At 40.4% G+C, this 18,590-nt stretch overlaps 1 protein-coding gene and 1 long non-coding RNA gene across 2 annotated transcripts; one reads left to right on the forward strand and one right to left on the reverse strand.

Annotated features, from left to right (window-relative positions):
* Nucleotides 1-8,195: 8,195 nt before the first annotated feature.
* On the reverse strand, nt 8,196-14,583 carry LOC128436758 (uncharacterized). Its single transcript, XR_008338106.1, has 5 exons — nt 14,465-14,583; nt 11,969-12,089; nt 9,140-9,334; nt 8,392-8,415; nt 8,196-8,291 (listed from the first exon to the last, which is right to left on the reverse strand). It is a non-coding gene; the product is annotated as an uncharacterized LOC128436758 (long non-coding RNA).
* On the forward strand, nt 13,891-15,783 carry serf2b (small EDRK-rich factor 2b). Its single transcript, XM_053418595.1, has 3 exons — nt 13,891-14,033; nt 14,864-14,972; nt 15,361-15,783. The coding sequence occupies exons 1-3, from the start codon at nt 14,027-14,029 to the stop codon at nt 15,428-15,430; spliced, it is 186 nt and encodes a 61-aa protein (XP_053274570.1). The 5' UTR covers nt 13,891-14,026; the 3' UTR covers nt 15,431-15,783.
* Nucleotides 15,784-18,590: the final 2,807 nt, after the last annotated feature.

The following is an 18,590-nucleotide window of genomic DNA, read 5'->3' on the forward strand; positions in this document are numbered from 1 at the left end:
GGAGTGACGTTTCCCACCTGAGGTCAATGACTCAGGACACCTGCAACTGGCAAGAAGTGCAGCTCGTTCACATTGTGTTATTGTCCCTCGTGTTTCCTTTCTTTAGTGCAGAGCAGTCAGTGTTCTGTCCATTACATTACCACCAAGGGTTACATAATACAGACATCACAGCCTCACAGACACAACACCATGGTCTGTGAAACATTATGTGTCTAGGTTATGGCTCGAGCCTGCGGAGGAGGAGAGAGAAGAAGAACAGATGCTCAGGATAAATATTTTTTCTATAAATTCAAATAACATGATAAAAAATCTAGTTTAAATCAATATATTTAAACTAGTGTGAGAAGACACAGATTCATCTTACACAGAGACCTTTAATATATTTAGCACTTTAGTGTATTAATTCAAACAAATAGCCTAATGCTCCAGATTCCAGAAGATTCAAACGCATCATAATTGATATAATCTTTATTTATATTTACAGCATTTACTTTCAAATGATTGACCAGTCTGTTTAGTTCCAGATACTTTCAGATCATCTGTCTTCCATGGATCAGGAGGAGGGGGGTTCAGCAATGGTCTTACTCTATGCCACAAAACCAGTTTTTATTGGTTGTTGTTGGTCATGTGTTCTGAGCTCCAACCCACACAAATCCAAGTATCATCACTTGAGGCAATTCATCAGACTCCGTACAGTGTGTACAAACACTGATATGTAAAATCAACACAAATAGGTTGTTTTGTGGGAAACATAATGGCTGATTGGTTTATGTTCAGATTTAACATGTTTATCCGTTCTTTGAATGACTCAAGCTAGATAACAGCAGTGGAGTGGGCAGGGTGGTGCGGGTGGATGGAAGATGTACAAAACACACAACTTTCTCACCCAACTAGGCATCGTATCCGGGCTCTTGTGTGTGTTTGGGTTTAGGCATCAGAAGCACTTTTGTATTAAAGGTAAAAATGATATAACATATATATATATAACAACTTTTAACATTTAACTTGAGCTCTAAACTTGTTTCTAACCTTGTGCAGTGAGTGCACAACCATAAAGAGATCTTCCATAAAAAGTTTAATAACTCTGTTGTCACTTCAAGTACATTTTTATGTTACCAAACTTCCTCATTTGCTCCCGTCCTAACTACCACACCAATAAACTTGTTGCAAATATGACATATGGGGTCATTTTCTCAAAGGACAGTCTCAAACATATTGCACAAATTTGATGTTAGATTAGTTTAATGTTCTACAAATGTGACTGGTATAGATTCGAGCAGCCGCCGTCATTACATTAAATACTGGCCAGTTTTACCAGGTTTTATATGTGATTAAAAACAAAGAAGTTAATGTGAATGCACATATATATTTTAATGAAGTGAAAAAGGAAGAAGGATGTGGTTTTGGTGTAACAGACTTATCTGATGAGGATTTCTCACTGGCAGCCTGTAGAAAGAGTGTTTCAGGGAACAGATCTGTTTTCACCTGCTGATGGAAATTCCTCTTTTAAATGTATTTCAGACACTGACTTGTCAATGATTGATATTGCCCAGCAGCATGTGTGAGGTTTGTAAATGAGCATGATGAAGGAAGTACATGTACTATAAGTTACGATAAGATCATCCTTTATTAGTACCACAATGGGGAAGTTTGCAGTATTATAGCATCAAGAGTCACGATAGACCTCAGAAAGTAATAAGTAAAAAGCAATACTGTAAAGAATATAGAAAATATAGAAAAATATGAACGTAAACAAACAAATATATACGGTGTAAAAACTGGAAAACGTGTGCAGTGGGAGAATCCCATCACTCCCCATCAGTGTGAATTAGACATCAACTATCATCATGTTCTCTGGTATTTAAAGAGGCTGATAAATGTACCCTGCTGGCCCAGTGACTGTTTTTGCACATCTGACTTACATGATTGTCAATATGAGGAGTGTTATCACATGTGTCAAGACATGCAACACACCCACTTGTGTACAGTGTGTGCAGCACAACAATTCATTCATCATTTTGTAAAAGAGGACATGATATCAAACTGTACTATATACAGTATATTTATAGATATATATAGCTTTAAAGTTTGTACAACTCATTTATACACAAGGGTAAAGTATTCATTCTATAGGATTTCAATAATCATACTAGTAATACACATTTTTATTATTTGTAAACCTAAATACCAAACTTTATTTTATCTAAAGAAGTCCCAAGACTCCACAAACAACTGTATAAAAGTGGGTGAAAAATGTCAAGACTTTAAAGTTACATTTTTATAAAATTTATAGTAGACAAGCAAACCCATTTGAGTCAAGGTAAGTTATGTAACATTTTGTGTTGTATATGTTATTCTTTGTGTTACTTTCAGTATGTTAACAGAACAAAACAAATTATAAACAGAGCCAAAACAAAATAAATATCCTAAGAAAGTTCAATTGCCCCACCCCAAATTTTGCAAAACAACAACTGTTCTATAAGAAAACATTCGATTTTTTAAGCCAGAGAATAAAAACGAGGAATCCTGATATCATTGCTTCACGTTGGACTCGAGGACTGTGTGTTAAAGGACAGGAGGAATTTCAAGGCTGTGTGTTACTTGAAAGGCTTGTTGGCAGTAGAAAGCTCTGAGGCCTCTTCATCTCTCACTGAAAGCTGACGTTGGTAGTCAGGGGGGTTTACAGAACCTGTGATGTGTCAAATCTCGCAGAAAAAATACAGTAAAATACAATTAGGTACAACTAAGGAATCTTATCGAGGATTATTGTTTGCTCTTTTAGGCATACAAAATTAGTATCATGATCTCCTCAGCTGGGTCTGCCTCAGACAGATTAAGAGCTACTATGGTAAGGTGGCTCAAAATGAAATCGTGCTGAAGCTGTCGCACATAGAGCCGGATCCAAACCATCAACCTGATGATTTCACAGGCGGTAGAGTGCAGCGACTGAGCTCACACCGACTGATCCAAAAACATCAGAAAAAAACAAACAGAAAAACATCTGGACCTGGTGAGTCGACTGTAACCGCAGAGCAGGAGGCTTATTCAGCACAGTCTGAGGATTATATCCACATCTGAGATTCGCACATTTGTTTTCACTGTCTTCAAAGCAAAGGTGGCTTCAAACTTTCCCACAAAGAAACACAATCAGCTAGGAGTCAGCTTCTCATTCCCTTTGTGTGTACCTGTGTGTTCCTTTTTGTGCCATCACACACACGCACACACACACACTCATTCAGACGCATGTACACGCTCGTTGCTAAGCAGACCCAGGTGTTTGGTGTTTTATTGAGATCACAGGCTCTTTACAGCCACCACGTTTACAGTGACTGTACAGGTGTGACTGATCATTCCACGCATGGAAAGAGACAGCAGTCAAACAAGAGCCCCTGTGCTGTCCCGACCTGAACAACATCCTCATAACATCACTTGTGCAGAGTCTTTATAACAGCAATGCTGAAAAATGTAAAAATTTAAGCATTTATTCTGTTTTTAATTCCCTGTTCTTAGTGAACTCACTTTACCACCAACAGGAAAGTCCCTGTAGCAGTGGGTTAGTTAATGTGTTTTTCAGCATAATTAGCAGAACTGGACTTTTTTGGATTAAAATATCACTCTGGTCTGGTCTGGTCAAAACCAGCTACTTACAATAGACAACAATAATGGCGCCTGCCACTGAAACAGGATTGGGTAATTGGGAGCAGAGGCTGGGTGATCCAATAAAAGTCAGACACCAGACGACTGGAACATTTATAGCGATGGACCAGGACCGGGTTGTGTCTTTGAAATAATGTTTTGACGGAGCAAAGGAACGCAGTGAGCGGACTTTCCCAAGTGCCACAAAAATCCTACTGTAGTAAATATCATTTCTGGAGTCTATTCTCTGAAATGACCAATAAAGTGTTTCAGTCTTGGATCAGGAAACATATGAGACATTTCTGTTCAAACAGTTGTGATTGGGAGGAGTGAAAATCTGATTAACTGGGACCAAAAACAGCAGGAGCGGCTCTATGAGGAACCACAGAGTAAATCCTCTTTCATGCTAGTGGACGGGGTTGATCAGATTAAAAAAATCTAAGTACCATGTCAATTTATTTTCACTCAACCATGGTTTCTATAATTTTTTATATTCAGTTCTTATCGCACTGATTTTCAAGTGTTCATGTTTCTGATGAGTTTGGTCTAAATTTGTTATTTGATGCTATAAAAAAACTATAAAACTATAAAACTCATGATGTCAGCATTTGTTGCTGGAATATTTAGGCTTCACTTCTGGATATTGGGACGAAGTGGAGCCTCGTCATCCACCTTTATTTACACCTTTGGTCTTTTCTCAGTATTGAATACAACTCATCAAAACAAATAGATACATCTTTTCTGGTCATTTATTAGCACTGTTTTTTAAATCACTTTATTAAACACTATACATGTGAAAGTTTAGGTCGGGCTAGTCTGAGAGCCACTAAGCACACAGTGCAGCATACAGCACAACTTCATCATTACTGCTGATGACTGAGAGTGGAAGATAAGATGGTGGATTTCAGAGACAGGGTGGAACATGCACTATCCTGCTCAGACACTAGCTCTCCTCCTTCCATGGTCCGTCTGTGACAGATGAGCAGAGGCAGTTAAGGTCACCGTGTTCTGTGGGCGAGTTACAATTTCCTGTTGTCGTCAGTTCAGTTGACCATGAGTAAATGGTAACAGCAGACAACAATAAAAACACACTGACGACACACTGGTCTATATATTTGTTTAACTTGAATCGGTTTCTTTGATCATGGTCAAATAAGGCAAAATGTTCACTGCAATAGATTTTCATGCACTACTACAATAAAACTGTGGATTTCTATAAGATCCAGTACATTCAAGCGGAGTGTTATTTTAATGACATGGGTTGAATTAAAGCTGCTATAAAGAGTAATGGCTTTGAGTCAAATGACTGTGTAATGTGAAAAGTGTTTCAAGAAGCGACAAACACACAGAAAACTGACACTCAACTTAGCTATTAGTTGGTGGCATGGAGTGTGTTTGTGTCTCTCAGCTACAGATACACTGTCCATCAGCCCTGGTTCCAGTCATTCTCAGTAAAAAAATTATATTCCTGGCAGGGAGAGAAAAATTGATATTGTCGTCAGGAAGTGATGGAGAAAAGGAAATATCTGACTTCTGTTCATCAGATGCCCAAACGGATGGCTCAGAAGGAAATGTTGCTTTGTTTCTGCTTAATGGGTAAAAAAGTAACTCTCCTCAAACAGGACAAACACATTCTGTGCGTTTCTTAATTCAATTGAACATTTTGCACCTATAATGTGCTCTTAGCCCTGTCTGGTCAAAAACCTGCTTTGCAGATTTCAAATGATGATGTCTTGAAACGAGGCCATGAATTACTCGCCCGTCACAGCAGAAAGTGTGTTAAGTATTCATCATTATCCTCATTACACTGGCTTTTAGATCTGATAAGCGCTGGGAACAGGGATAAGGAGCAACCTGTACCCTTCATAATGTTTGTCACCTTGTGTTCTCTTAGGGAAAAGGCACTGTGGATGTTTGCCACCCTTCGGACCAACAATAATGGGCTTGACTGTACAGAACCAGGCAGCTGTACTCACACTCCCCTCTGGTCGTCTCAAGATGGGTAAGGCGTCCCCATGTGACTTGCCACTCAGCTAATTGAGGCCTGGTACAGGCCAGTTGCCATGGAGGAGACTCCCACACCAGGGATGCTACTTTTAGAGTCTCTCTTTTGGGAACACATAGATTCACGTTGAACATTTATATTTGATTTATGTATTTGCAGAGGAACAGTAGACATTCTCAGTTTGTTGTATTGTAACAATTGTATTTCTTTTCTATTCATAGCTTATTACTAATAGAAAAGTATGAATAATTATATGATCAATTATAACTTTCCACTTGTATGATGTAACATGTTGGGGTTTCAATTTCTACAATTTCTGTTATTTATTTAGTTATTTTCTTTATTTAATTAAATTATTGTTTTATTTGCCTCCTGTAGCTGTCCCGGTTTGAGGGAGGAGATGGACCCAGGATGCAGAGATTTTAACAAAAAGGGTATTTAATCTACAAAAAGGTCTTTAACAAGACAAAAATAAAACAGGAACACTAACAAATAACACTGGTGACAAGGTGCACAGAGAACAAGGAAGGAAAAGCAGGGGAAAACAAACCATATCTCACGACGTCTAGAAACGTGTAGAACAACAAGTAGCACAACCACGAGTAGAAAATAACGAGTACGAACCGACAAAGGGCTTTGGGAACACAGAGGCTTAAATAGAGACACAGGGAAGGCTGGGGTAACTAGCCACAGGTACAACACATGAGGACTGGGAAAGACAATCACCAAGACAGGATGTGACACATCCGAGAAGCTGGAAACAACACACAAGGAAGGAGAGACTACAAAATAAAACAGGAAACAGAACACACAAGGAGAAACAGAGTGCACACATGAAAACAACAGAGATCTAACAGTTAACAGAAAATACTTTTACAAAATCCTAACTGTTAGACCGTTACAGTAGTGGACTGCGCAGAATTCATTAAATCTTATTTAATTAGATTTTATACATTTTTTCAATTTAATTTAATTGTTTTAATTTGTGTATTTAAATAGTATAAGATATTTTGCAATGAATAGGTGGTTTAAATTCTGCCAAATTTAGGGGGTACAATATCTTGTCAAAGACACTTCAGCATTCAGATAGGGAAGAGTGGGAATTGAACCGGCAACCCTCTGGTCGAGAACGACTGCTTTTGATACACATTGCATTTCATTTGTATTTTCTACTCTATTACATATATTTGACAGCCTTACTTAAAAGTTACTTTTATATTTTTGGATTTTAGATACTGGATGATTTAACATGCTTTAAAAACATATTGTTAGAGAATAACCCAGTAGTTTCCAACCTTGTTTTGTTATTATTTTCAGTTGACCATCGCATCTTTAAGTTTGTATTTAAATAAACGCAACAAGGCACATTTGGACTCATGGTTCTATTTGAATGCCTCACAGAAAAGAGCCTGTTTAGCCTCCTATAGGTGCATTTTAATATAGGCAGGCTTCACTAAACCAAGACACTTCTACCCACCCATTTATATTTATTTCTTCTTTCTAGCTCAAACTAAACTGCGGTAAAGCCACTGCAGCAGTTGACAGTTTTATAAAAAAGGGTGTATGTTTTTTTTCCCACAGTTCTGGTGCGAGAATCCCTTTTCCAATATCAGTTTGCTGTTGGATCTACACTCGTCAGAAGCTGTTGGTATGATCGAGCACACTATCAGTCTAGTCACCCCTATGTTCTCAGCTAATGCAATGGCTCAGAAAATGTCTGTTACCTTGGCAACCATTTAATAAACACATCATCTGGACAATGTCATGATTTCATTTCATTATTGTAATAAGACTGGTTTCCATGTGTCCATTTTGCTCTGCACATTGACAACGTGAGCAATGACAATGTTAAAAACAGCACTATGGCTTTTTCAGAGTCAAATGTAAAAATAGAGTAAAAATAATTCAAGTAACTTTGCGGGTTTGTGGAATCAGCAGCACTTATTTTGTGGTGTTTCTATTGAGTTACAAGTGACTCAAACCTGGACATAATCACAAGACAAACACACTAGGAGACACTTGAGGTGTGCGCCTGGATTTTCTCCATGAATGAATGTTGTAGTTCCATTGCAAGTGGGAGAAGAGTGAATTGAACCGTATCAGGTCATCAAGTGTAGCTGAACACTGCAACATAGCTGTATGTAGCCTGACGCTAAATGAGGGTGATTTGTGTAGTGTGTGTGTGTGTGTGTGTGTGTGTGTGTGTGTAATATGAATGATGTGTGTGTTATAACAAATATGAGTATCACATTATTTCAAAGTGAAATCTGACTAAATATATTTGTATGTGATGAATTTTGTATACGTTTGTGTGTGCATGTGTTCCCTTCATTCTTGTGAACCTCACTTGAGCTATATAAGTGTACTTTTTGTACACTCAAAATTGTACCTCCGTGCTCCTTTCAGGGAAATTCAACCCTGCCTAATCTCCACCCCTTCTGGATTGTGCTCAGTGTTTCCACAGCACAGGGTCAACCAGTGCAACATCTGCACTTCAGGAGAAATTACCTCGACTTGCTGGTGCCTCCTATTGTCCCAAAATGACTTTTGATCAAGTGGACTAGTTCCCCTCAGGCTTTGTCGTTAGACCTCAGGTAGAAGTTGAAACAGTGGGTCTACTGAAACGGCATTCAAATCAGGTGAGACGGGACTGAAAAAGATAAAGACGAAGAAAAGCAGAAAGGTTCTTTTGTCTGGCTTTGTCTCTCCCTCCTCCACCTCCCTTTTTGTCCGGAAACAGGTGGACTTACCAGAAGGGCTCAGTGAGTATTTTACTGTTGATAAAAGAGGTTTTTCTCAGTTAGGTATTTGCCAGAGAGAGAAGAAAAGACAGGGAAACATTCTGTGTGTCATTCATGTGATCAAACCCAACACCACTTAAATTTCCCCCCATTCTATTCATGTCATCACTGGAAAATGCAGAGCATCACTGTGTCAGAGGACAAATAAATCATGTCTAACCTCTTTGCAACACTCTTGACCCTCAGTCGAGTTGTGGAACTGCCAGTCTTTGGTCAAACTCATTCCTGCCTGTGCTAAACCGCTATCTGTTGATGTGCTGCTGCTCACTGAGACATGGATCAAATCAGAAAATGCTGCTACTCCAGCTGTGTTATCCACTAGCTACATATTGTCCCATACATCCCACCAGTTTGGCCAAGGAGGTGGGACTGGCCTCCTCATCTCCAACAAATGGAAATTCACTACAAACAGAAACTCCTCTTTCGAGTGCCATGCTGTTATGATGACTGCTCTGGTAAAAGTCTCTGAGGTTGTCATTTTTCTGTCCACCTGGACAAAATGGAAAATTTTGTGGATGAGCTGGCTAGGCACACTATTCTATTTGAACATTAACTGCCTCAACATTGCCTCTTCATCCCTCAACCCAACCAAGGCTGTGAGAAACGTGGGTGAAAGCTTTTCTTCTCCGACTATGTTGTATCTGTCTCTCGGTCGAGTCGCTTTGTGCTGTACAACATAAGAAATATCAGGCCTTACCTGACTCATTATGCCACCCTGCTCTTGGTACAGGTCATCGTTATCGCTCAACTTGATTACTGCATCGGCCTTCGGACCAGCATCCCTTCATGTGCAGTGAAACCCTCCAATGTGCGGTGGTGCATCCAGTCTTCAATCTGCCTTAAAGGGCACGTCTCACTCGACTGCTCATCAAACTCCACTGGCTACCTATGTCTGCAAGGATTAAATTCAAGTCACCAATGCTTTCGGCCTGTACTCCAGACATTTATTCTATGTAAGAACGCAAATGTCAGAGTTCTTCCTGCTGGCCCTCTACTTAATGACGTTCTAACACGTGACAGATGCTAAACTAAAAAACGACTAAAACAAATATCTAGGATGAAAAATAGGAGCCTCGTAGAGGACGCTGAAGAAGATGCCAACTTGGAAACACAACAAGAATCAAGACTTTTTAGTGATAAGTGCCAATGCCGGTGTCAATGTCAGATTTTGGCTACATTTGATCCTGCCTCCTGCAGACGCCACTCCTCACGTCAGAAACAGTATTCTTCGTATATATGAAAGGAAAACTTACTTGTGTGCCTAAACGCATTTACTATACTCAATTCAATGGATTACAATCCTTTTTGGCCACGTTCTTTTATGGAACTGCAAGCAAGACAAATTGCTATCAGAGCTAACTTGATACTGGTGTTGTCACCTACACTGAAGAAGTCTCTGAACCCACCAGTACATGCGATCAAACAATGGCAGGTCAGTTTCAGCTGTCAAACCTGAGGTTATAATAAATAATTTAAACCAAACATTTAGGAACATGAGCACTTGAATATATATCAGTGTAAAAACAAAATCAAATACATCTTAGACAAAACATTTGCAATTCTGGTTTCAGGTGTGTTTTATTTTGGTCCCTTTCCTATCCAGTAACATGGAGAAGGCCAGGTTTGTTACCTATACTGCGGCCAGACACCAGGGGGCGATCACCAGCCTAAGACTGAGAAGATTTTATCTGCTAAACATTAGCATGTCATCACAGTGAGTATGATGCAATGCTAAGATTATAATCATTTGGCAGAAAACACTGCGATGCTGTAAAATAGAGTACATCCTCACAAAGGTAGCCTAACTGTTCACTAGGTTTATTTTCAAGTATTTAGCATTTTAATATATATCTTGGGGTAAAGTCATGACATATTTTTATGGATATTTATAGAAATGTATTTGAGAATGTATTTTTCCCAAAATGTTCTCAAATCTGTAAACGAGGTATAAAAGTGGATATTACTGTCAGATTTTTTCTTTAAATGGTAAATTTAACCCACAGAATAAATCAGAAAATGCATATCAAAATCTATTAAAGGTTAACAATGCATTTATTTTGTATGGGGGGGGCGCTGTAAAATATTCTCTCGCTGTCACAAAATGGAGGCTTTGAAGAGAGAAGAAAAACACATGTACTATAGTTTGAAATACAGCATGTGCAACATAATCATTTCACATGCTCATGTCAAAATTAACTCCAACAATCTGGGCACAAGGGACATTAGGGCGATGCAGAAGATGGGATCAGCAAGTCCCATCAATCACTGACGACAGCAAGCAGGACTCTGGCAGCGTGATGGATGACAACGGTGAAATGAGACAGAGAAGGAATGCTCTATACAGTTTGTCACACTAAGTTTATACTGGCACACATCAGTGCTTCAACACATCATGATCAGGGTTAGCACGGACAGCTCTAAACAGGGTAGCCCATGCTAAGGGCTGCGCAATAAAATGGTGGAGGAGAAACGCACAGGGGTTGTCACCTTGCTTTTGATATGGTATTTTGTTTTAATCATTCCACAGCACATGATAGAATAACAGCCATCAAGCTAACTATTTACTTATATGTGACCATGCAAAAGGATGTCTGTCAATGAGGAGTCAGTATGGAAATGTGCAGGAGGTGATAAGAGGGCAAAGACTTCTTGTGTAAATGTAAAATGCCGCAGTTAAATACAGTATCGAAATCTTAGTTCTTCCTCCCCATCACCTCCCTTTGATTTAACTGGAAGCAGGGCAGGCAACACTGGGAGCTGCTGAGCTCCAGAGCAGCCGACACATGAGGACAGCGTTAACATTTAGAGGCTTTGTAAATCCGTCAACATTGTCAAAATTACCAGGTGGTGATAAATGCACTGGGAGACAAAAATAGTTTGCTTTAAGCAGGATGCTGTCAGCCGAAGCAGCTGTGGGCAAAACAGGTCGCAGTCAGACATCCTGGGCTGTTGTGTGTCGCCAGCAGCCCAATAAACTGAGCACAGTGTTGGACATGCTGTCCTACACACTGTTAAAGTCTTCACGCTGCAGCACACTTGTGGCTCAAAGGGGACATGGCTGTTTATACATTTAATCCTCTGTTTGCAATGGCTGATGTTAAGATTTCAGTTTCTCAATTTGTATGGGGTTTGGGAAAAATGACACGATTATCATGGGACGCTCCACAAACAACTTTAATCCCAGAATAGAAAACGTAATCTTTCCTTTGTGTCCAGAGCATGAGATTTTAAATATGGTGAAAGACAATTCTGAGTCATCTGACACGGGCTAAATTTGTCTCCCATTTATGACCTAATACCATAGACCGTCGCACCATCGAGACAAGGAGCAAAGATATTCAGAGAACGAACGTTGCCATCTTGCAAAGACGTCATCTGTGAAGGACTGATTGGGGAACGGGGCTGCAGTAGCGAGGTCCCCCTGATGTTCACATTCAACCAATCACGTGTCTCGGCTGTCAATCATTTTACTCTGTTTGTATAGCATCAACACACTAATTAAAACCAAACTTACCAGAACACTTACCAATTGCATGGAGGAGGTGGGCTTTGTGGCCTATACTGCAGCTAGCCACCAGAGGGCAATAGAAATGCTTTGGATTCACTTTTGGGACGCTACCATGTTGTCCATTTAGTCCGTCAAACACCTGCAAAATCATATTTTCATCTGCAGCAGCTGTAATTCCTGTTTTGTGCTAATAAGGAGTTGTTATCATGCTAACGTCTCCCCAAGTGCAACCTCAAAGAGTGGAGCAATGTCTGGAGCAGGGTTTTTTGTCAGGTCAAAATATAGCCTCCTGTAACTGCAAACATATAAACTAGAGAAACAAGAGGCATATCCGCTCACTTACAATGTGTTATTATCAAATTTTAGCCTGTATATGAACATCTGGCATGAGCATATGAATAGATTACTGCTCATAATGATTTTGACCTCAAGGCTTTGATGAGAAACATGACAAAAAACACTGGGCTTGACTTGTATCACTTAAAGTAAGTTAGAGAAGGAATAATTTGCAGAGACCTGCAGACCAAAACAAACTTACAGCACATAATCAAATCCAAAAAAGATCTTCTTCACCCAAACACACTGTTTGACTTGACAATCAACCCAGCAGCAGTTTGATGGCTCATTGTATTCAAACAGCAATTATGTCCCTAAAATATAGTATTTGTCTTTCAGCAAGAAACCCAACCCAGTCGTCGTTCTCTTCCCACAGCTGAATAACCTTTATTCTTTTCCCCAACCATGGACTCAAGTTTCCAGCAACCGTTTATTTATAAATGTTTACTTCATGCAATAAAAAAATCTTATTTTAAACCAAACCTGTGGTGTTTATGACATTGTTAGTGAGCATTTGAAACCACTCATCATAGAGTTTTTTGACTACAGTACATTAGGCTCATGCAAGTTCAACTGAAAACAGTTTGTTTTGTCCATTCATACCTTCAGTGTCTGTGTACAAGTTCAGTTTTAGGTAGACATGACTCAGTCATCTCGCCTATTTAATAACCAGACGGTCAATAAAACCCCCTCACTAAAATTGTGAGGAAAATATCATTATTCTTTTTCCAGAACAGAAATAAAACGAAGAATAACCTTGAACGGGGCAGTAGTTCAATATCATTAGTAGAATTGTGTTGTGATGATATGACCATATTGTGTGATTGCTATACAATTATATGTCTCGTGGCACAATACACAGACGGTTTATCACTTTTCATTACACTGATCATCTATCCAATTGGTTTATAAGGACAATAATGCAATATTCCAAACTTTTTTTTCATTTACTCTAAAATCATACGCTTTTTCTAGTATTACCCTCTACATGAAGAATTGAAGTCAGTAGATTCTCTTGAAATCCAGAGCGCTCGTTGTTCCAAATTTACTTTGGCACAGTCTGCCACCTGCTGGCTCTATAGTTGTAAGCGTTTACAGGGTGATTTAACTCCTGCTGTGAATCATAGATATATGCTGGGAATAATGACTGAAGCGACAGTCAACTGGTTTATTGGCTCTCCATTACATATTAACATAGAATGTGCCAAATGCAACATACTAACTGGAGAGACACTCAGAGCAAAGCAAGTCTGTACAGTCACACAAGCCAACGTGTATTATAATAGTATTCCAATATATTATAATAATAAAGTTACTTGATACAATTATTTTGTGTGGGCTTCCACTTACATGACTTTTCAATGCAGAGTCATATTCCTGAAAACATGACTTGGGGGATTCTGAAGTAATCTTGATAATAATAATAAAAAAAAAAAAAAAATATGAATAACTAGATGATGATGATGATGATGATGACTATTAATAGTGTTGTTGTTGCAATGCATCAGTTGATCTCAGACCTTTATTCACACAACACATTTGGAATAAAACGTTGTCAATGTTTGCGCCGCTGACGCCGCGGCGCATGCGCAGTGGGCGGAGCGGAGTGTTGTGGTTTTCGGGCGGAAGTGACGCGCAGGAGAAGCTACAGCAGCAGCGACTCGAGCGACGAGAAGGGATCCCGCGGCCCTGTGGCTCAACTATTCTGAAGAACCGCCGAAACCAGCGTCCATTACTAAGATGACTAGTGGGTATCCACACACAATCTGGTTGACAGGCTTTCACGTACATTGATCGATTGCATGTAGTCTGGGCTCGTCCCCTCCGGCGCTCGCTAGCCTTGGCCTTTAGCCGACAAAGGATGGCGTCTATGCTGAGGCAAACGTTAACTTATTCGACTGGGATTCACGCCAGTGTTGTGTTGGTTTGTAAAACACACACACACACACACAGCACTGTTAATGCTGAGGTGGAGGCTTTAGATGAAGTAGACCAGCCTGTGTGGCCGTGCTGCTGTTTGGGTTTAGGGTTATCGTCCGGGATGGGCCGCTGAGTTGTTAGCGGTCCAGCTGATAGTCTGAGCCTCGGCCTACCGCGTTAACCTCGGCGAGCAGCGACCCAATTCGACGTGTTGTGTGTCAGCACCGTTTGTAGCTCACAGGAGGCGACATTACTCACCGGTGTGTGTGTTCATGTGGTCGCCTGCGGATGTTCCTGCGGCGTTTTTGTCCTACTTTCCCCAACGGCACAGGCCCTGGAGGTGGAGGCAGGATGCTCTGCTGCCCCCTGGGCTGCTGTTCTGCCCCGTACACACTCGCTGCCACGTCGGCTGCTCTTTTTTCGGGTTTCGCACCGGCCGTGTTTATGCCATTAGGCCGTCCCACTCCTCATACACACACAGATTGTTTTTACACATCAGGGTTTTTAGACGCTCATGTTTCGCTTGTCCCCCGGCTCCTCTCGTATGTATAATGGTAAAGGTTTTTAAAGGGTGTATAGCCCACACACCCGATGTGCTGCTCATAACAGTTTCACAGACTCATTGTTGTTTTTTTTACCTTTTGTTTGGCACCACAGGGGGAAACCAACGTGATCTTGCACGCGCCAAGAATGCAAAGAAGCAGAATGATGGGGGGAAAGGCAAGAGGGGCGACGACGGGCTGTCTTCTGCTGCAAGGAAGCTGAGGTAGGCAGCAGTGTGCATGGGATTTAAGAAACACACAATCTTTAGGCAGCAGAGTGCATGAGGTGTAAGAAACACACACACAATATTTCTGCAGCAGTGTGCATACGATCTAAGACACATTCACACACAAACCTGAGCAATGGATTTTTGCAGTGCTGAAACATGTTTAACTGCAACTTAATTGTAACTTTTTCAGTCTTTGCAGACTGTCTATCCGACATACAAGATATGTCCTCCAAACATCCTAATGACAAAGTTGATATTAGCCGTGCAGCAAACAACAAGCTAGTCATTTACACCCGAGAATCTATTCCAGTTAAATACTTAAAGATGTCACTGGTGTGTGTGAGTCAGTGGAATAACTCTGTGTTGTTTTATTCTCCCCAAGGGATGCCGAGATAATGCAAGAGAAACAGAAAAAGGCGAAAGATCCTGAGAAAAGCACCGAGAAAAAATGAAGGCGGGAGATAAATTCAACTTTTCCAGATCATCTCCTGTTCAGTATTCTTCCTGATATTTATGAGAATGAATCTGTCATCTTCATCTAGTCTCAAGATTCTAGGATCCCACCTTCTTCCCTATAGCAAATGACATTGCTTGTCGGATTTGTTATTTTACACAGTGAAATTATGTCTGAGCAAGATAGTGGTTGTCCCACGTTGGTTCTGCATGCAGAGGACCATCAGTGGTGTAAGCAGCGAGAGAGAGAGAGATGAACAATTGCTGACACAAAACATCTGCGTAACACTTGTGTATTTTTGTAAGAGAATGTCCCCTGCTGGTTTCAAATAAAGTGTATCTTTTTATTTCATGCTGGCTTGAGTTACTCTGAATGTTGGTGTTATAGCTCAACAAAAGGCAAATGTTTACTTTATAATTATGTTTGATATTTTAAAGGTATCTCGTTAAGATGTAATATACTGAATACTAAAGGCCGAATTATAGTCCTGTGAATGCAACCGTGGAAGGCACGCAGTTGCATCGACGGACTCGTTTTGGTTTGTGCTTCTCTAACATGTTGCGCGTTTTGCAACGCAATTCACCGCCAGAACACCAGGCGGAGTAACGTTTTTTGTCGAAGACAAAACACACAAAGAAGAGACGTCTTCTTCTTCGACGACTGTTTATTTACATCGCCACTCCGGCTCCTCATAGCCTAGGCACTGACATCCAAAGGAAATCAGTTTAACCCCTGACATCCCTGCAGGCTTCACGTGGAACTTGAAGCATCGCACTGCAGCACTTTCCTCCCTCCCGCTCCTCAGTGGTGAGGTCAGCCGTACTATTCCAAAACACGCTGGCATTTCCCTGCACTGATGTGACGGCCACCTCTGCTGACAGCTCTGTCAGGAGCACATCACACCAAACAAGGAAGAGTTCTCAAGGGGGTCCACTCCTTTATTACTAAACTCAAAGTTCAGTGCAGACTTTTCTTCTTATTTTTTACTACATGGCGGTTGATTGGAGAGAAATACGTGAATGGTCAGATCCTGTCGTACTTTTGTTTGACCAATAAAGGCTGGTTCATGCTGCCTCCATGTTAAAAAATAGATTTCAAATGATGAATGAACCGTCACTGCCTCCAAACTTCCATGGATCTTTTACATTGACATCCATTAAAAGGTAGAAGTGAGTGGAGCGTTTCTGAAATCAAGAAACATGGCGTCGTGGAGGAGCTTGTGTTAATGTACGACTCAAACTTACCAACTCTTAAAGTCTGGCCTCAAAACGCCCTGCCATTGTTGACATGTTCTTCCCCCTGTTTCAACTGTTTCGTCCGTAATCGAGAACGTTGAGAAGACGTGCACAAAAAACGTTGAATTGAATGCAGAGTACGTACAAAATGCTCCATCTGATGCTGTGTACGTATCTTACATTGAGCTCAAATGACCCTTATCCTGGCTACGCTAGCAAGAGCCGGCTGCATCCCAATCCTACCAGACACTTGAACGCACACTGTCTAACAACTGCCAGAAGCCAACTTTTTGTATGAATCCCCAGCTGAGGTCTCTGATGCAGTCAGATCACGGGCAGGGTGTGTGCCGGCAGGATGGTTATTGATTGACAGGTACGCAAGCCAATCATTTTATTCAGGCCCAATTAAAGCATTGGTCGTGTTTATTACAGTCCTGCTACAGGGCCACTTCCTTTTCAGATGACTTTACTTATTAATGACTATCGAGGCATGAAGACTATTTCAATTAACCCTTGTATGGTGGTTCGGGTCTGTGGGACCCGTTTTCAATGTTTGCTAAAAGAAAAATGATGCGATAAATAGTTGTTTCAACCTGAGACTCATTGGCCTTGGGTCATTTTCTGTGATGAACATATAAAGGAACATATATTCAGTGACTTTAAACTTTACACCCCCCCTACACATTTATATTACATAAGTGTTGTTCGGGTCCACTGGACCCAGGACTACATAAATTGTTAAATTGTATATTTCAATCACCTCTGCTCCCACATTCCTGCACATTTATGTAAAAGTTATCTGCCAGTTACTGCATCCCACAAGGATTCTGTTGATTCCCCTTTGGAGATGAAAACTCCAGCACGGATAATAACCCCAAAATATGCAAATAAATGGGTTTGGTCCATCTCATTCTAGCTTTCTACGAAAACATGCTGTCCCTCCAAATTAGTGCAATCCAGAAGGATTTTCGTAATGAAAAGTTCGTAAGAAGGCTTGATGTCCTGCACATGAGTCACTGCTATCCGTGTCGGCCCTGATTGCACCTTATTACATTGGCAGCCATACTGGGTGGCTAAAGTGCAAAAAGACCATTAAATGTCATCATTTTTTGTCATCCATATGTTGGCTGCCGATGGCCTGGCCTGGATTTGGGACTGGCTGCAGATTAACTTTGTACGTAGCTGGCTGATGGTCAATCTCATCCTCTTCTAACCCAAACTCACTTCCAGACTCTGAATTGACAGAAACATGATTTTCAACTTTTCCCCTTCATTGTCTTCCAAAGATTTTCTCTCTTCAAAAATCATTTCTAGATACTGTAATTGATGTTTCTTTGTTTAATTGCATTTTATCACAAAAAACGAAAAGCACTTTTATTTATGAATGTGATTTAACAGGGGTAAATGACAAATATTAACCATATATGCTGTTTATATTGCTTGTTATTGGGATAAAGTTAACATCTGTTAAGTATTTTTACATATATTGTTGTAGCTGTATTGATTGAAAGACCGAATAATGCTTCGGGTCCAGCAGACCCACGAACATTGGCAGGGTGACCAAAACATGATCACCACACAAGGGTTAATAAGATAAAAGCCTTTCAGAAACAAGTTTCAAACTCTACCTTTTAATAAGCTCACAAATAAAATCAGCTTGTATGTGAGGGATTTTTGTATACGTCCCCAGTTGGCTGAGTTTTTTTTTGTTCGCAAGTTTTATTTTTACAATCACATCACACCCCACCTCTCCCAGTATCACCCAGTATCAATTTATTTGACCAGCAAACATGTCTACTAATTAGCATCAACCTGAAGATGTCGTATTTCAATCATCATCTTATTCTTCTTCCCCGGACCTCTGCTCTGAAACAATATTATCCAAATGGTTTCTTATTAATTCATGCCTCAGTTCACATGACT

Source organism: Pleuronectes platessa, chromosome 1, assembly GCF_947347685.1.
Source record: "Pleuronectes platessa chromosome 1, fPlePla1.1, whole genome shotgun sequence".
Taxonomy (NCBI): Eukaryota; Metazoa; Chordata; class Actinopteri; order Pleuronectiformes; family Pleuronectidae; genus Pleuronectes; species Pleuronectes platessa.